Genomic DNA, 19,665 nt, shown 5'->3' on the forward strand with positions numbered 1-19,665 from the left:
TGTTTCCCCTGGCTCGCAGATGTTGTCGCTGCTGTTGTTGCCACCTGTCCTTTCTCTGCCAGTAACGGTGATGCTGGTGTGACTGCTACAGAGAAACCCCCTCCTCCAGCACCGGGCATCCTGCGGGAGGGTCTGTGCCATGTGGAGTCCTTCCCACAGCTCAGCCCCCGCTGCCCCCCCAGCCAGCCCAGTGCAGCCGAGCAGACCCGGACCGCAGCCGGTGGCAGCTGTGGGACCCCAAGGGCTTTGTGACCTGCCACTAGCAGATTTCAGAATAACTTCTATAAACACAAGGCTTCTGTGTACATATTTTACCAGAATTTTTCTTTCAGGACATTCTGGCATCTCAGCAACACACTTTTACTTTCATCCTAAATTCCCTGGGCTTTCCACTCCCTTTTCCCATCTCCTTGAGCCCGCAGAGAGTCATTTTGGTGAGAACCATTTTTAGTGGCTTTCGCAGAGGTGCCTGCTCTTCTGCTCTGTGGGCTTGCTCAGTCCAAGGCTGGTTTGTTCTCCTCGGAAATGACTTTGCCACCCCCTTCCCAAACTTACCTTCTAGATCAACATTCACAGCTTCAGGCTCTGATTTCCAGAAGCTATCGCTCTCTTGAACTGCCTTTCTGACACAGTAAGTCCCCGGTTACCCCACTGCCCACGGCATTTCCACCTGTGCACTGGTGTGTTGTGGGAGAGGGGAAGGCTACGGGCTGAGGGATGGGACTGGGGGTGTCGCAGGGCTCAGACCACCCAGGAGAGGGGAAGGAGGACTGACAGGTTTCACGGAGAGCAGAGGGCATGAAGGAAAGCTCATGGCGGCCAGGGGTGTGGGACACAGTGAGAATCAGGATTCCACATCCTAGCAGGAAAGGGAGAAATGTGAATTTGAACCAGACAAGCGTGCCTCACAAAAAATTTAGTTCAGCAGCAAAAAAACCCCACCACCCAACCCTGAAGTAATTTATTGTCTCTCAGGCAGATAAAAGCAGTGCATAAAATTAGTTCCACAAGAAGGTCAAATTAAGTGCATGAGCAAGATGCAGGCACATATATATATGTATATATCTCTCCCTTCTGCTCAGTGTCTCTCATTATAGAACTGGGGATCAATCATAACTCTTAAGGGTTTCTTGACTTGTCTGTCGGCTGCTAGCCAGACAGCAACCCTCCATGGCATTAGACTGAGGGAATGATGAAGGAATCCAGAATTACATCAAAACAGGAGAAAGGGAGATGGATGCACAGAGCACTATGGGCTGGCAGGTGTTTTGGTACAGGCAGAGACTTCATCAGTCCTTCTGACTCCAGTGCTGCAATACTACTTATTCAGCTGGCTGCAAGAGAAAAGTGTTACGTGAGTACCAGTACTGTAGAGGTGAAAAGCTTCACTCAGATACCTCGAAGCCAGCCAGCCTCCCACTTTGTTGCACAGTGTAGAGGATGCCTGCCTGCCTCAGTAGCTGCGGATGCAGATAGTTACTTCTGCATCCACGTGGCTGCAGTTCAGGTTTCAGTTACACTGAGCTGCTTACTTGGCAAAGAGAGTTAAGGAACAACTGTATCAGCACTTGTATTCCACAGATTTATCTAGGTTTGGATGTAGCTGTATGAGCTTTGTCCTCTCCTTAAGGGGATTCTTTTTTAACCTTGACAAAATGGAGGTGATGAGGTGAGTTCTTTGGCACATGGTATGCTAAGCAGCTCTTCACCAAATACACATCCTAGCTATAACGCGGCATTTGCCCTAAACACCCTCACTGAAAAAAAGTAGGTGAAACCATCACAGTGTGCCACTGTCACCAGTGAAAATTAAGCAGAGGTCCAGTTCTGTACCTCTACATTCATTCAACTTGTTCATGCAATATTTATGCTGTCCTTGGCTCTCCACTCCCAGTGACAGAACAGCTGTGAGCGTTTCTCCACAGCTGCTTCTGATGCCTGATACCCTGTCAGCCTAAAGGGCTGGAAAAGGGCAGCTGCTCTGCTGAGAAACCCTCGCTCCTGAAAAGGGTCAGGACTATTTCACATCACACAGGACCTTTGGGAGAGGGCATGGTTCACAGTGTTCTGTGATTTTCTCTTCTCTTTCCTCGCTCCCTGGAGTTTACTGGCAATTTTCACAGGTTGAAGTCCAGCACTGTGCTAGCAGAGCTGGAATTACATTATGGACATCACACATTTTCAAAATCTGGGTTTCATCCTTGGGCTTGGCTGTGCGCCTTCTGCCTCCACAGCCTTGATATCCAGGTCCCAGACCCACTGTGGAACCTACCAAAGGGCTCTGGAACTTCTGCTTGGGTTTGGCTAACACCTCTCTGCTCGACAGTTTCCTAGCAGAGTGCTACCATGGGTTCGGGGCGTAACAGGACATTCATTAAACATAGCTCATAACGCTTGCACATGACTTAACGTGGGTAAGAGCTGAAGACGCTGAGCTGCAGCCGTGCTGTAGCACCAAGCAGGCTCAAGCTCCACTTGTCCCCACTCAGCCGTCTGGCTCTCCCACCTTGGAACAGGAGTCTGCCCCTTCTGGGTGCCCTTGTTGTCACTTACTGTTGGCACTGACATGTCTTGTTTTCCAGCAAGTATTGTCTTGCTCGTGCCATCCTTTTTGCCCGTTGCTGCCAGGAGAGAAGGGATAAAGAAGGATAGTTTTATGCTTCAAATGCTTTCCTCTGAAGTAGTAGTAAGGTACTGCCTGACGTCTGCAGGCTGTCCATCTCTAATCATTTGCTCTGAGTCTATGGACTGACCCTTTGTTCTGCCCCACACCCAGAGAGAAAATCGGACTCCTCCTGTGCCCTGGGGACACTGCCATCTCTTTGCCCATCACAGGGACCAGGGCACTCACCCTTCTCCGCTGCCAGCTTATGCCGTTGATGATGCACAGGCACGCAAGGCCAAACACCAATATGCTGCCTCCGACGCTTGCTCCGATTGCCATATAGCTAATCCAACCAGGAGCTTCCTCTGTGGAAGGAGAAAAATATCCAGACACAGAAACAAAGAGAATTTTAAGGCTTTTGTGTGGAGGCAGGAAGGTGATGCTGGTTTCCATACCCACGAGGTAGTGAAGGCTGATCTTCCTCTCGTTGTCTTCCATGAGGTGACAGTTCCACAGCCCTGCAGCACTGACGTTCACCTCCACCTCCATTTCGTGCTGCTTTGACTTCTTGACGTCCACCTGAGTCCCGTTCACACGTTCCCAGAGCAAGTGGGCATTGGGTGGGAGCGGACTGGAGACCTGGCAGGTGAGGGTCACCTCGGCCCTGCTGGGGAGCGGCCCAGCAGGGTCAGCCGAGACTGTGAGGGTAAGAAAAGGACACGTGAGTGGGAGGATGGGAAGACGGGTCCACACGTACTCTTGTGGCTTCCAGGTTTCTGCAGCTCCTCATCTCTCGATCCGCTTCTCTCTCACCTTTCATCACCAGCAGCTCTATCTGGCTCTGTGTGTACCTCCTGCTGTACGCCAGCCGGCACCAGTACTGCCCGGAGTGGCTGAAATGGACTTTGGGGATTTTCACTTCTATGGCACTTTGAGGTTTGCTTTCAGGTATCTCAAACCGCAAGGGGCTGCTTTTTTTGGTCTCATGCTGCTCTCCTCGTGCCGTGACGTTGAAATCAAGCAGCTCATGAGCAGTCGCACTTTCCTTTTGCTTCCAGCTCAGCTGGCCTGTGAAACCTTCTTGCCATTTTACCTTCTGGAAGTTCAGACGCCATGACAAGGTGACAGTGCTATCGACAGCTGCATACTTTCTTTCCAAATCTGGATTCTGAAAACCTGAATTCAATAGAGACAGGGAATACAGAGGCAAGGAAAGCCACAGCTACACTTCTCGGTGTCCTCCCTTGCTCTGCAGAGACACGGGCTGTGCTCGGTTGAAAGAGGACGTGGAGAAAAACTGAGAGATACTCCGGGAAGGTTGGACGGTTAGTGTCTGAGGAGAGGTTTAAAGAGCCAAAGCACCCAAGCTCACCAGAGCTGAGAAGAACAGACCCCAGGGAGAGGAGGATCCTCTCCTTACAAAGCCTGGAGAGGAAAATGGGAGCAAGTGTGGAACAGAGCTCAGGCAGCAGAGCCATCGCCAAGCTGCAGTGCTGGAAGCTGTGGGAGATCAGCCCTGGAGCACCATTGCTTGGGGTGCTGGAAAGCAAAAGCTTGGCTCACGAGCTGGAGGGAGCAATGGTTCTTGAGCCTGTGTGAGTTGCATTTTGGCTGTTGCATACCTAATACCTTCACATCAAAGGTGATGTTGTGATCAATCAATGGAGAGTCTGAATGGACATGACACGTCCAGGTCCCGTTGTCCGTAGCCTTCAGTTGCTTTAACATCAGTATGTATTTTTGAGGGGTCTTGTTTTGTAGTTGTGGTGTCACGGTGTGATTGTTACTGTCAAACAATGTGATGCTGAGGTGGGGTAGAGGATGGGATGAATTTTGCATTAAAATCAGCTCGGGGACCTCTTTTGGTAGGAAGTGTCCGTCCAGAGAGATCGTCACTGTAAAAAGGAAAAGCACAGCCAGTAACTCAACTCCTCTTCCAGCCAGAAAGGGACGAGTGTCACAGCAAAGAGAACACGGGGACACTGTGCCCTGCAGCTGGAGGAGAAATGAACTACCATAGCCCAGGCCAGAGAAACGGCAGCCTGGATAAGGAATCCCAGAGAGACGCCTCTCCGGGCCCCGCGGTCCCCAGCCCCCTTGCCCCCTCGTGGATCAAAGCCCTCTGGTCACTCACGTTGGAAGACATGCAGTGAGATACTGACTGTGCGAGAGCCAGAATCACAGGTGTAGACGCCAGCATCGGAGAGCTTCAGCCCCCACACCTTCAGGTGCTTACTGGTGGAGCTGATTTCAGATCGATCCGTCATGGCGGCTTTGCCTTTTGTTAAAATAAGCTTTGTTAGGAAGGGAGAGGTTTCTTAGCCGTGTACTGGGGAGAAGGGGTGATGAATTGGGAGCCTTACCTCTCAAATGGTTACTTTTAAACTGCCTTACAACAAGCCTGTAGTACCTCCAGGTCACCCCTGTGTCGTGAGGTATGCCTCTGCAGCTCAGGGTCACCGTCTGCCCTGCGACCCCAACCTGCAGTTCACTTTGCTGAGCCATGACGGGGACCAGACCTGCAAGCCGATGCCCACCGAGAAAGGCAGATGTTCACTGCCCGAAGGCTGCCTCAGCGAACGCTTCCCGCCCCTCCAGAAAGACGCATGTATTTCTCCTCACTTTCCAGATACTGGGAAGATTATCCTCAATTTCTGAATTTTTCACACCTTTGCCTCATCACCCAACCAGCCCTTTTCTTTTCAGCTTCCCCCTGGGGCCCTTCTCCGGGCTCTCGGCTATTCTGTTTCACATGTATTCAGAAACGGGGAAAATACCGGTGGTTCTTCTGGATTCACCATCATTCACAATTTTGAGATGTCAACAGTTTTACTGGAACGACCCTTTCCCACTGGACGAGATTTAGTTGTTGTACTGGTGGAAAAGGCCGCACAGCGTGCGCCAGCCCTGCTTCACTCCCCAGTCAAGACCTGCAGCAGCACTGGCAAATCTGCTCGCCCCTTCTTTCAGTTTTTGCATGGAGCAAGACTGAAAGCCCAGGAAAACGAAAGGATAAAGTAAAACAGAAAGAAAGAAGGCTGGCCTGACGGTGGGTTCCTGTGCTTGGGTGAGGGCTATGTGACAGTGAAAGCAGGAGGATGTACAACATGGAGGAACATTAGGAGCAGTATCTCGGAAGAACTGCTTCCCTTCCTTCGCTGGGAAGAGGGTTTCTGCAGGAGACCATAAGAAGCAGATGGAGTTGCCGAGGAAATGAGTTGCTGGGAATGAGGGGGCTGTGGTCTCCTGCCTCACTGCCGGTGAGCCCTCAGTGCTGCCTAGCCTGCAGGTCCCCCAGGTGACCCTAGTGCTAGGGAGCCACAGAAGTGCAAAATAAAAAGTTTCTGTGAGTTTTACATAGGGTTTTCCACAAGTTACGTATTCCTCCAAGGGCATAGGCAATCCACAACATTGCCAGTACAGATTTTCAATAATCACATATCAGACCACAGAAAATGACAATTTTGTCTTAAACTGTGAAATTATGTTATTAATAAGAAAGGGTAATTTTTGCTTTGCTTGAAAGGTAAATCTTTATACTTTTGCATAAAAGATTTCCAATCTTTCCTCTGCAACCAGAGGAATCAAAGCTGAGTATCTGAGAAATGCAGGCTTGGCCTTACTCGGTCGCCTTCCTTTCTTGGGAAATAAGCACTGAAAGGGCCACCAGACGGTGTAACATCAGCAGTCAAGCCAAGGAAGCTGGTACCATCACACTGGTAAGGGCAGATCTGTGGCGAGGAGCATGTGGTTCTGCCCCGACAGCTGGAGGCAGCTTTGGTGGGTACCCCACTGCTGCATCCCTGCAGGGCTTTGGAGGGAACCCCACTGCTGCATCCCTGCGGGGCTTTGGGGGGAACCCCACTGCTGCATCCCTGCGGGGCTTTGGAGGGAACCCCACTGCTGCATCCCTGCGGGGCTTTGGTGGGAACCCCACTGCTGCATCCCTGCGGGGCTTTGGGGGGAACCCCACTGCTGCATCCCTGCGGGGCTTTGGGGGGAACCCCACTGCTGCATCCCTGCGGGGCTTTGGGGGGGAACCCCACTGCTGCATCCCTGCGGGGCTTTGGGGGGAACCCCACTGCTGCATCCCTGCGGGGCTTTGGGGGGAACCCCACTGCTGCATCCCTGCAGGGCTTTGGGGGGAACCCCACTGCTGCATCCCTGCGGGGCTTTGGTGGGAACCCCACTGCTGCATCCCTGCGGGGCTTTGGGGGGAACCCCACTGCTGCATCCCTGCGGGGCTTTGGTGGGAACCCCACTGCTGCATCCCTGCGGGGCTTTGGGGGGAACCCCACTGCTGCATCCCTGCGGGGCAGCTCCCTGAGCCTGCTGGTGCCCAGACACCCCAGTTTCACTGGCAGGCTCAGCCAAATGGGGCTGGGAACAACCCGAGGCCCAAAGCCTGAGCTGTCCATGCTGCCTCTGAAATAGCAGGACATGGCTGCAGGGAGCCTCCCAGCGTCCAGCCCCGCTGCCCCAACCTCCAGAGCGCTGCTGGGCAGGGCAGCGGTGGGCAGGCGAGGCAAGCGGCTGCTGCCGCAGCTTCCTGGCTGGAAGGAGCCTGCTCTGAACAGGTACGTTACACGGCAAACTGCAAGGAGCCTAAACCTACCCCAGATGTCGCTAAGGCTTGTGGAAAGGCTGTAAGAACCGGGGGGAGTTGCTGAGCCGAGGACTCACCCAGATGCAGAACCAAGACGGCAGGCACGGCAAGCACGCTACCCAGCACCGTGCCCAAAGGCTCCATCGCTGCAGGGACACGCCTCACTGCTGCAGGCTGCGCCGCTGGAAGTGCTCTCCTTCCCCAGGGGTGCTGGCCTGGAAGACCCAAACGCTCCGTTAATAACGCTTGGTTTTCAGACTTGGGTGGATGGGATCCATGTTCCCGGTCAGTACCCACCACCCGTCAGTGCAGCAACGTGGAAACTGATCGGTGAAGTCACCAGAGCCCTGTGTTTCAGCAAAGAATCCAGCTGCAGCGTTGCCCCTGGTGTTTGGTATTAAACATCCCTAGGTATTCCTTGGCCTTCCTTGGACTGCAGGTGCTCGTGCTGCCAAGAGGTCTGTGCTTTTTCACTTCTCCATGGTGGGTTATCATCGCTCCCGCAGCGATTAAGGCGAACGACATACAGGGCTCAGTTAGCAGGAAGACAGCCAGCAGGCTGAGGGAAGTAATTATTTCCCTCTGTTTGGCCCACCTGAGGTGCCATCTAGGATACAGGGTCCACTTTAGGGCCCCCAGTATAAGGCAGATGCCAATAAACTGGACAGAGCCCAATGGAGGGGTACTGGGATGGTGAAGAGGTTAGGGAGTGACAGAAAGCTGGGTTTGGAGGGGAGAGGAAGGGGAGCCAAGGTGGGATCTCATTTCAGTCTCCCACTGTCTAAAGGATGCTACCTGGAAGAAGCAGCAACTGTCTTCTCAGAGAGGCACGGGAGAGGAGCAGGAGGCAGCAGCCAGAGGTTGCAGCAAGGAACTGTTGACTAGATATAAGGAAGAATTCTCTTGCTGCTGAAGGTGGTGCAGCACTGGAATAGATGCCGAGCGATGCCAGGCAACCTGCGCCCTTGGAGATGTCCACAGGTTCCCTGGATGAGGCCCTGAGCAAGGTGCTGCCGTTTTAGGGTCAGCCCAGCTGTGAGCAGGAAGTTGGACCCGAGGCCTCCGGAGGTCCCTTGCCATCTAAATATTTCTGTGTGATTTTGTGAGTCTATGATTGAGGCCACCTTTAGGCTGTTATTAATATTTTTCTTTAGTTTGTTTTTTTGCCTACTTATTTCTTACCTTAAAAATCTCAATAACCACCAGGTCTGGTGGCATTGGAAAGACTTGCTGGAATCCTTAGGGCTGTTCAACAGAAAGTTTGGGGAGAAGGGAGGAATGAGGTGGGAAAGAAGAAGTTGCGTTGACGGTAACAGAGCCTGAAGTGGGAACTGGGAGCTAGTTACGGTGTTGGGTTTTCAGATCAGACGAAGTATCTGACTGTAGCAGAGACTGAGCGCTGGCATCAGCTGCAGCTGGGTGCACTGACAAGGTGAAGGGGACCATGGCTGCTGGCGCGAGGAGACTGCCAAGCTCTCCATCCCTAATCCAAGGCGTATGTTGCAACAAGGAAGCCAAGCAGGTTGACTGGTTGGAGCGAGCAAAACCAGTGAGGCAACCTCACTTCTTGGAGAGCAGGGGCTCCCCATGCCAAGAGAGTGACAGACGGAAGGCTGGAATTATAACAGGAGTGAACTCAAACAAAATGCAAGAATAATTTTGTACTGTATTTATATGTATGGTGTGCAATATTAAGTATAATATATTCTGTTAGAGGACACTTGAATATTGAAATTAATTTAAATTATCAGAGCACATGAAGCTATCAAAGAGTAGATGAAAACATCAGTGCTACTTTTACATGGGGATCAGGTCAGTGTGACTGGCACTCTGACGGCCAGGCAGATGCACACGTGTGCATGTATGCAAAGTGCAGGTGCAAGAGCAAGGCAGCAGCCACGTGCGCCATCAGAAGCAGAATAATGGCAAAGGCACAGTCAGAGAAGATTTGTGGGTTGCCTCGTGTAAGTCAAAAACCCAGCCCAGCCCCAGAGAATATTTGCACGAGCTGTTTTGTGCGAAACAAGTACAACAAAGGAGCCGGTGCATGCGGCTGGAGACCACGTCCAGCAAGATGCAGCAGCAGCGATGAAGCAGTTTGCTGGGCTATGCTGCAGAATAAAGACGGGGGCAACAGCAAGGCATCTGTATGCATCTCACTGCAAAGAAACATCTATAACCGAGAACTGGCGTAGGGCCCTAGGAGCTGCTCCTGAGACGACCGGAGAAACCTCATCCCCGCTGTGAATACTGGCGTCGCCTGTCCCAGCGGCACCAGTGGGAAAAGCCAGCCCTGGCTCTAACGCGGTACCTGCACATCAACGGGGTCAGTGCTGGATTTCAAATATTTTCAAGTCATTAAACTTTATATAAAACCTGAAGGTAATGGAACAGGTAAAAATGAAATCGCTGAGTCACGCCCCATCATTCTGTTTTGGCCAGGAATCTCTATTTTCTGTCATCTTCTGGCTTCGGTTTGTTCTTCGCCTTCTTGCTGCCCAGTTTTGAGCAAACCCACACTGCCAGGGCGCCCGGGGCCGGTGAACCGCTGCCCCTGCGCTGCTTGGTGAGGGCAGATCGAGACATCTTTGCTTTTCTGTTTCTTCTTGTGGTTTCACATCTTGTGCATTCCTACTTCATTCTCACTAACCTTTGCCTTTCTGTGGCAAACCCCACAGCACGGTGTGTGCCAGCTATGTGCCACCAGCCAGCGGGCAGTGCGCGTTGCCCTCACCTAGCATTTTTCACACACTTTTCTTGCTCTCCCTGTTTATCTCTGCTGCTCACCCATGCCACTTCCTATTTTTCCCCCGAGTCTTTCTATCACCTTCTGCATCCCTCCAGGCCAGACGAGAGGCAACGCTGCTCCGGAGTTTAGGGATGGGAGGGAGCGAGGCTCTGCGGCGTTAAGCGAGCGAGCGGGCAGCAGACCCCCAGCCTCCTGACAGACAGCCCCGCTGTATCTTACCCTGCTGCTGGTAAATTAACTGGTGTCAGGGAATGTCCCCAGGCGCTGGAACACACTCATCAGTCCTGTTAAATTGCTAGAACAATTCCTGACACATTTTTGGCCCAGGACAACTCTCACTCTCCCGAGCAGCTCCTGGGATGCATTTAGGTGTTAGCGTGGGCCAGGGACCACTCCGTTAGGTGGCTGGCTTGTAGCCAGTTCATTCTGGAGATTGAGTGAGTTTAATAGCCCAGACCATCTCATGCCGGTTGGCCTCTGTGCCAGAATCGGTCCAGGCACACTTGATTTATTAGCACGTCCAGTGACAGAGGAGCAGGGCTCCCTCCCAAGTGAACATTGATTTCCATTTCATTTTAACTTCTCCCTCTTATTAAACTGGTTTAATTTCCTTCTTGACTTATTTTAATGATCCCTGCCTCTCTGAGGGATGGGGAAAGGAGGTAGCGAGCGGTCTTCCCCAGGGGCATGATGCCTGCAGGAGGAAGCCTGGCCGGCAGAACATCTGCTTGGGAGAGCGGCTGGCAGCCCCCCGCTCCCTCTGGCCCCCAGCCCCACGGCTGGCACCTGAGACAAGCTGTCCCCCCGCCTGGCACGGGCTGGTGCAGGAGGAAACTGAAATAAAAAACAGCTCAGCAACTGCTTCTGATGCAGAGCGGGCCGTCTCCCCCTCTTGGTGTGTTCCTGTGCCTCTTTCATGCAGTGTGGTTTTCTTGTTTTCCTCTTGCTCTTGCTTGTGGCTGTGCTTTTGATCTGGCAGCAGCTCGCTCTGCTGGGGCGGGGGGGCCTCCCAACCCCCCCCCCCCCCGCCCCCCTCCGTACTGGGCTCCCTGCCGCAGCGGCTGCTGCTGCGCCTCCCTCTGCCGCTGCCTCACGCCCTGCACACCGGCTGGCCGAGGCTCCGGGGCACGGGGCTGCAGCCGGTCACCTCCCTTTTTCCCAGTTCAAACATCCAAAGCGAAGCTGGTCTGGCTCTTGGAGTAGCGGTTTCCTTGGAATTCCTTATTAACGTTAGAGCAAACGTATGGGAGTGGCAGGCAGGGTGGGAGAGCAAAGGCAACAGAAATAGCCAGCAGAGAGCAAAGACACGAGCGCAGTGAAGGTCATTTCACGGGCCCCGCTGTCCCCGTGCCACTGGCCGACCCTGCCTCGGTCTCCCCTTGTGCACCTCTGGCCGGCCAGGGGAGCAGCCGCGAGAGGGACCTGCTGGAGCCGGGGCTGGGGGCCAGGCTGGCCTCCTGCCCATCCCCCCTGAGAGATGTCCCACTGTCAGGGCACGGCAGGGTGGCCGGGCCACCGGCCCAGCTCTCTGGCCATAACATGCCCCTGGCCAAGGCGGGTGCCCCGACCCAGGGGGTGCCCTGGGAAGCAGCTCCATGGCCACAGCCCTGGCTGCTCCCTCCAGCCTCTGGCAGCCGAAGGGGAACCCCAGACCTGCCCTTGCCTCACGGGCGCTGCAGCACCGGCTTTCTGAGCTTCCCCCCAGCTCCCAGCCCTGCTTCTTTCCCCCTAACCCTCCTCTTTGCTCCACAAGCCACCTTTTGCCCTGCAGTCCACAGCTGCAGCCCAACAGTGACTTTCTAAAGCCACGGCGGACTGTGACTAGCCGAAGTGCCGAGATGCGCTCTGAAGGCAGGCTCTCCATCGCCCTGCCGAGCCATGTGCACGCTTGGGATGATGTTCAGGTACCGTTAAGGCAGCTGCCAAAGCAGGGACAGCGAGACCTTACCACACAGTTGGCTTGATGTACAGCCCAGGCAGGGTCAGGGTCTATACACATACTGATAGGGTCAGCACAGCAAAACGGCGTGTTTCTGCCCGTTCCCAGCAAAAACGCACCCCTCCTTTATTTTTCCCTAGTGAATACAAAGTCCTCACGTGAGGCTGCAGTGGATCGGGTGGGCACCATCCCTGGGTGCCCGAGAGCCGTGAGTGGGAACGGGAGGGATGCTCAGTTTGGATGAGGCAAGCCCGGCCGCAGTGCAGGCAGCTTTGGCAGCCATGTTCGTGGGTAGGATACCCACTGGTAGGATAAAGGAAAACCCTGTGAATCGATTTGAGACTAAAATGCAGCCGGGACTGCAGAGGACTGTCCTGTTTCTAGCAAAGAACACTAAGTAGTGTCCTGAGCTCAGCCCTGATGCGCCATGGAGAGGGATACCTGAGGGGGCTGGCGGAGGCTGGGCAGGATGCACCACCTGAAAGTTGAAAAATTCAACCAGAAATGAAACTCTGGTTTTCAACAGTGCGGTGGCCCATGGAAGAGGAAGGCAAGGCTCTTTTCTGGTGTCCTTAAATTGAAAGGACCCCTCTTTCCCCAAGAACTGTGGCTCGCTCAGCCCCGAGCTAGTGGATCGGGCTGCACCGGCAGCCGGTGCCGGGCAGGGAGCCAGTCAGCTCGGATTAGCAGAGCGGAGCCCTCTGGCCTCAGCACATACAGATGTCAGCAGACATCCCTCCTCAGCCGGAGACTGGCATCTTCTTATTTTTCAGGCTTTTTTTAGCATAAAGTTCCCTTCCCTGGAGGGCATGCAGAGAAGGTGATAGCAAGTGGCAGCTGGTGGAAGGCTGCTCCCCAGTGCATTTCCAGTCCTTGGCAATACACAGTCACCAGAGACAGACCCCTCGTAGTGGACATTTTTCTCTATATGTGGGTTTAAAAGACCTGTGAGATCCCCAGGCTCCAAGGCATGGTGAGCTTTTTGTAGCCCCCTCCTTTTTGCCCTCTTCAGGGAAACATCTAGGGCGGCAAACACTTCTCAGTTAAAACTAAAAGGCCTCGGAGAGTCGCACAGCAGAAAGTCAAAGGTTCAAGATGGTTTTACATCAGACCTATAAGTGGGGCAAACCCAGTCCCATCAGAGCTGAAACAGCAACTTGCGTGGAATAGAAAAAGTTCATAACATTAAAAAACCCGAAAACATATTGGCCTCTTTTCTCAGAGAAATAAAGAAAGAAAGTTTCCTTACCTCTTCTCCTTCCTCTCTGCCTCTGCGTTTCTGTCTCCTTGTGTTTGTCACCTGCCGTAATTGATCTCACTCAGCTACAGCTGAAACAAAAGAAGAATGAAGTCGACGTTCAGAAAGCAGCTCAACAGACGTGGGCCTTGATGTCTCCTCCTCTCCAGCTGGAGCGTCAGCAAGGTCTTGCTGCTGGTCCGGCTTCTGCTGACATCCGCCAGCTTCTCTCGGCAGATGGTGGATTTCCAGGCGCATGTGATTTTGACCTGGTGTGACCAGAGATGGAGACCATAACGGAAGGCGATGTATGGCAGCGCCTGGGCAGAATGAGTGTGAAACAGAGAGAGCCTATTGGCCATATGGCGGCTGATGGGATGCCGTGACGGGGCTGGAACTTAAAAGCAAACAGTTGGAAACTGGTTCTGCTCTACTGGCAAAGAAAGCTCGCAGATGAAGGTATCAGCTGAGCAGATCCGGACCCAGCCCGCCTCTGACGGTGTCTAAGAGCCAGCTGACCTCCGTTCCCCAGCCTGCCTCCTGCATCACCCGAAAAGGAGGCACCTCTGTGGCGCGAGCCGGGGACCTGAGCCCAGGAGTAGCGTGGGGATGATAATAGAAGAAGAAGGGGTCCCTGGCGATGTTAGAGGTACCTGGCTGTGGAGGATGGCTGAGATCTGGGGTGAGATGACAGAATTTAATTTTTTTTTATAGCAGTGGCAGGTTGACCTCAGCTGGCTGCCAGCTGCCCACCCAGCCACTCTCCCTCACCCTCCTCAGCAGGGCAGGGGAAGAAGATAAGAGCAAAGATCTCTCATGGGTGTCTTGTCAAGAGAAGGACAGGGACATGGCTTACCGGTTACCATCACGGGCAAAACGGATTTGACTTGGGGAAAGGTTAATTTAATTTATGGCCCATTAAAAACAGAGTAGGGTAGTGAGGAATGAAAACAAAAGTAAAAACACCTTCCTTCCCCCACCCGCCTTTCCTTCACAGGCCCAGCTTCACCCCTGACCCTTCTGCCCCTCTTTCCTCCCCCCGCGTGTCGCAGGGGGACAGGTTGTGAGCGCTGTGGTCCGCTCATAGCACTGCCTCGGCCGCTCCTTCCTGCTCGTGCTGGTACCCTGCTCCGACGTGGGGTCCTTCATGATGTGCTCCAGTGCAGGTCCTTCCTACGGGCTGCAGTTCTTCTGTTCATCTTGACGTAAGAAAGACATTTTTTCCAGTGAGAAAGACCATTCACCAGAGCAACCTCCTGAGAGATGTGGCAGAGTCCCCATCGCCGGGGCCTTTCAAGATAGTGTACAAGATCTTGTACAGGGTGCTAGATAATCCCATCTGGGGTTTCCCACGAAAGGCTGGACCAGATGGTCTTTCCAGGTCCTGCCGAGACTGGGCTGTTCTATGATTTGATGATTCTAACTGCTCCAGATGGGCCACTGCCCTTCGGGAACAGGCTGCTCCAGCATGGGTCCTCCACAGGCCACAGCTCCTGCCAGTGAACCTCTCCAGCACTGGCTCCTCTCCACAAGCCCCAGATCCTGCCAGGAGCTGCTCCGACATGGACTCTGCGTGGGCTGCAGGTGGATATCTGCTCCAGAGCCTGGATGGAGCACCTGTCCCCTCCTGCCCTGATCTTGGTGTCTGCAGAGCCGTTTCTCACATTTTCTCCTCTCTCTCATGGCTGCTGTGCAGTGGTTTATATCCTTTCTTAAATATGTTACCACAGAGGCACCCCCAGTGTTGTCGGTTGGCTCAGTTTGGCCCACGGTGGGTCTGGCCTGGACACAGCTGTGATTGACTTGGGGCCAGCTCCTCCTCACGTCTCACCGAAGCCACCCATGCAGCCCCTCTGCTACCAAAACCTTGCCATGCAAGCCCACTGCAAGGTTGCTCTTGGGTAACCTGCACCGCTACTGAATCTCAGCTGTTTCCCTTCTCTGTAGGGCGGAGGAGGGGGCTTTTGTGGTTTTCCACCCACATTTGGTCTCTCTCTCTCTGAATCCCAGCCTCAGTCAAGACGGCGGAAACCCACTGAGCCCCAGACGTGGCTGAGATTTCATCTCTGTGCCACCCACTCTCCTCCTGGCAGCCACTTGCCCCTTTGTCTGGAGGATGGGGGTGTGAGACCCCCAAAGCAACCAGGCTTTGGAGGAGCAGGGACAGACAAACGCAGCACGGAGGTTCCTAATGTGCCACCACGTGTGAAAGGAACAGCACGGATCAGGCCTTGAGCACACCAAGTCGTCCATTGCTTTGTCTTTGGAGAAAGGTGAAGCCATCCCATCACAGTGAAAGCTGTGAGACAGGAGCTTCCCAGTGTGGGATACAGGTGATGGGATGGGATGGGGTGATGGGATGGGACGGGATGGGATGGGATGGGATGGGACAGGATGGGATGGGACGGGATGGGATGGGATGGGATGGGACGGGACGGGACGGGATGGGACGGGATGGGATGGGATGGGATGGGATGAGATGGGACGGGACGAGATGGGACGGGACGGGACGGGACGGGACGGGATGGGATGGGATGGGATGGGATGGGATGGGATGGGATGGGATGGGATGGGATGGGATGAGATGGGACGGGACGAGATGGGACGGGACGGGATGGGACGGGACGGGATGGGACGGGATGGGATGGGACGGGATGGGATGGGATGGGATGGGATGGGATGGGACGGGATGGGATGGGATGGGATGGGATGGGATGGGACGGGACGAGACGGGATGGGATGGGACGGGACGGGACGGGACGGGATGGGATGGGATGGGATGGGATGGGATGGGATGGGATGGGATGGGATGGGATGGGATGGGATGGGATGGGATGGGATGGGATGGGATGGGATAGCTGCCTGCTTTGCCAATGTCCAGAGCCTGTGAAAGCCCCATTCTGAGCCATGGCTCTCCTGCGAGAGACTACCACATCACACCAGCATCTTCAAGATGCTCTCGCATGCCTGCAAATAGTAAATGTCCATTTTGGATCCTAGCTGCCAGAGAGGGGCTGTCCTGGGAAAAGAAGAGCTGGCAAAAGTCAGGTTGGGATTGTAAGAGCCTGGCGGCTTGGGGCTCGGGGCTCTGGGGCATTGCGCTGTTCCAGCTCACATGGATTTTGGCTTGCATTTTGTGTCCCCAGCATGCTGTAATGTAGAAACACTGGCTTGTTTTTAAACAGTTGGTTTATGTCACTGCAAATATCTACCAGAAATAGCATTCCCTGAAGGGGTGAAGCTTCCAAAACACACTTGAACTTGCTGCAGAGTTGCAAGGAGAAGCAGGGCTGTGGGCCTGAGGGAACGAAGCTGCTGGCTTGGCCCACACACAGACCCATTCTCCCCCCAGGGAAGGGATTCAGGAGGGAGCCTCATCTCTCCCAGCTGCTGCAGCTCTGTGGCGAGCAGGTACCTCTGGGACCGAGGGTCACGGCACACAGTGACGTGTTTGTAGCGCTTTCATCCAAGCATCTCAAAGCACTTTGCAAGCATTAATTAAACATCAGAATCCAAGAGGGATGAATAATATTAGCCAGACAGACTCTCTTCTGAATGTAATATTTCTCATAAATATTTAACTGCTTTTTAAATTCCGTGTGAGTCTGGTTCTCACCTTGCTGGGACAGTTGCTGCACTGCACCCCTGGGGAACGCGGGGCTTATCCAGCACCACACGCTGACCTCGCGCCAGAGCAGGACCAGCACTACGCACCGCTCCCCCCAGCCAAGCCTGCAGCTGTCACGTTTCCCTGCTTTCTCCCCTGCAGAGACCCTCCCCAGTCCTTGTTTGCTCTAATCCCATCACCAGCAATGTTTTTGCAAACTGGGGTTGGCGGGTGACAGATTCTTGCAGACCTCAGCGGAAGAGGAGGCTCCCAGGGTACTCTGGGTGCAGGGACACAAAACCTCTCCAGAGAAATGTGAAAAGGGAAGAAAAGGGTCTCAGAAATCAGGTGTAGAGATGGACGTGTGACTGACTCCAGTGGAAAGCCGAGAAACCTCCAGAGATGCTTTCCTTAAAAGCATGTTCCCTGCATGTCGGTGAGGGCAAGGAATGTTCCTGTGGGCTGTGATGGGTAAAGGGCACCCAGATGTATTGGAAAATTTGCGATGGCTCCACGGTGGTGGAGAGAAGGTAGGACGAGCGTTGAACACAGCATGAAACACATGAAACCTCGAGGCACCCGGGTGGCAGCACCTTCGAAGGCCGGGCGCTGTCTCGTAACAGAATTGCTGACGCCTGTGGAGCTGGCTGAGGGGCACAGCTGCCACAGACGGGGAGAGCTAGAAGCAGGCAGCTGTCTGGCGAAGGGGCTCGGTGATTTGCCCCCCCAGCTTTGCACCTTGCAAAGGAGACCCCCGGCTGCGCTGGGGGGAGATGCCTCCCTGCCACGCTGGGCGCCTGGCTGCTGCTGCTGGGGCTGGGGCCCGAGGGTTCTCGAGTGTAGGGGTTCATTTGCAGATCACAGAGGAGAGTCCGGAATTCTCCAGGGGTGGGTGTCCCTCGCCAGCAGGGTCCCCTGTGTTTTGGCAGGCGTGGAGGCTGGCTAAGGGCTCAGCAGATGTGCCGGGGCCAGGGGCTGCTCTGGGGCACCGCAGAGGGGGGGACCCCAGAACCACCGGCTGGAAACGCCTGTCGCCCCAGAAGCAGCAGGGGCCGAAGCGAGCCAACAAACCATGTTAAGATGTGCCAGCAGTGCAACGGGCAGGCGGGGGGGGGGGGTGGGAGACTCTAGGACCCACGTTGGATGGATATTCCTTCCTACCTTACAGCAATGACCTCGGCGAGAGGAAAGGGGAGAAGCTGGTGACAGTGCTTGGTGCGACACCCGGCTGGGGGGGCTCTGTCAGCACCGGGGGTCTGGAGATGCCGTGGGGAGCAGCCTGGGGCTCGCAGCAGCCGCAGCCGCAGGGTTTTGCTTCGGAGCCGTTGCTGTAAAACGTGGTGGCTGTGGCTTCCTTAGCTGACAGCCGAGGGACGGCGGGCTGAGGGCTCACCGGGCTGAGCACGGGGCGAGCAAATGACGGGGGTCCCGGTGATGCGGGCGCGGGTGGGCGGGGGATTCCGGTCGCGGCGGACACTAGATGGCGGCACAGGCCCGGGCCAGGCAGCCGAGGGGCCGGGGGGACGCTGAGCCCCCCCCTCCCGCCCGGGGCACAGCGCCGGGACCCCGTGGGCCCTCGGTTGGGGATGGAGGCGCAAGGCTTTGGCACGGCGGAGCTGCGGGGTGCCCGGGCGGTGGGGCGGGGGGGGAACTCCTCGGGTGGGACCCCTCGGGGGGACCCTCTGGGTGCCTGCGCTCACCTGGGCGTGAGATTTCAAAGGGCTGGGGGATGCCTGAGCCCAGGGCCCCCGCCAAGCCTCTGCCGCCCCCCAACAGGCTTGTTGGGGACACTGCCAGTGCCGCCTCCTGGGGCCGAAAGCCGATGCTGTTTTCCCATGGAAAAGGGAGATGCTGACCTGGTGGCAGGAGGGGAAGACGCCCAGTGCTTGTAAAAGAAGAGGAGCGTGAGCAACCTCAGTAAAAGGAGAATTAACAAGTCCTTCCAAAGGCTGCCCTTGTGCACCCCCTCCCGCCGTTTTCCCTGGGCAGAGTGTCCTGCCCTGGATCCTCTTGCTGTAAGACCCCCTGAAACGCACGCCCAGGCGGGAGGGACACCCACCTCGTAGCTGGGACGGGCAGGCCAGCAGGATGGAAACCTGGTGGTAGGAGCCATGAGCACGATGGAGTCAACAGTGACATGTCCCAGGGTCTCAGCGGGCAGCACAAGATGCAGAACCTACAACAAGAGTTCCCTGAAGGAGCTCAGTTTGAGGGAACCTTGGGAAGACAAAATGAAGGACCCCGTATATTTTAGTTTTATTCACTGATGCATCAAGGTGTTGAAGAAATCCAAGCAGAGTAGTAAGGCATGGGTGTTTTGTTTTGTTCTGTTTTGTTTTGTTTTTTCAGAATTGGTGCTGGTATTGTTCACACAGGTTTGCCAAGCAGGTACAAAACTCATTGTGCCTTAATGTCCTAGATAATTTGAGATCTGGTTCTAATTTTTAATTATTTTTAAAAGGCTGTGCAGAATGTGCCAACACCACAATAGGTGTGCTGTTTATAATTGCTTCTTTGTCAGATTACACTATTTGCTAGCACTTAGCTTTTCACTTGAAATCCCTCAGAAGTCTTGGATGCAGAATATCTGGACCTAGCTCTGATTTTTTTTTCTGACAGTGCTTGTCTGTCTTATAAAAAAAGAATAATTTAGGATTAAAGATCCTCTTCCCATTCTTTTTGGAGGGGTTGGATGCAAAGGAATTTGCATGCGTAACACTTTCTTTGCGTTCCTTTACTGCTCCCCTCTGAAAAAAGGGAACCCACTGGATTCCCTGTGTTTTTCTCAAACTTTCTACTTCTGTCTGTGGGTTTGCATGGCAAGGGTTTGGTAGTGGGGGGGCTGCAGTGGGGGCTTCAGTGAGGAGCTGCCAGAAGGTTCCCCCGTGTCCGACAGAGCCCACACCAGCCGGCTCCCAGCCG

The 19,665-nt window shown here is 54.5% G+C and overlaps 1 protein-coding gene across 1 annotated transcript; it reads right to left on the bottom strand.

The window, feature by feature from the left end:
• Positions 1-952: 952 nt before the first annotated feature.
• On the bottom strand, positions 953-13,374 carry LOC121088185 (T-cell surface glycoprotein CD4-like). Its single transcript, XM_040593886.1, has 10 exons — positions 13,149-13,374; positions 7,289-7,426; positions 4,969-5,124; positions 4,740-4,883; positions 4,228-4,500; positions 3,419-3,781; positions 3,061-3,303; positions 2,852-2,970; positions 2,554-2,621; positions 953-1,334 (listed from the first exon to the last, which is right to left on the bottom strand). The coding sequence occupies exons 2-10, from the start codon at positions 7,353-7,355 to the stop codon at positions 1,319-1,321; spliced, it is 1,449 nt and encodes a 482-aa protein (XP_040449820.1). The 5' UTR covers positions 7,356-7,426; positions 13,149-13,374; the 3' UTR covers positions 953-1,318.
• Between the last annotated feature and the right edge of the window lie 6,291 nt (positions 13,375-19,665).

This window comes from Falco naumanni, chromosome 5 (genome assembly GCF_017639655.2).
Source record: "Falco naumanni isolate bFalNau1 chromosome 5, bFalNau1.pat, whole genome shotgun sequence".
Classification (NCBI taxonomy): Eukaryota; Metazoa; Chordata; class Aves; order Falconiformes; family Falconidae; genus Falco; species Falco naumanni.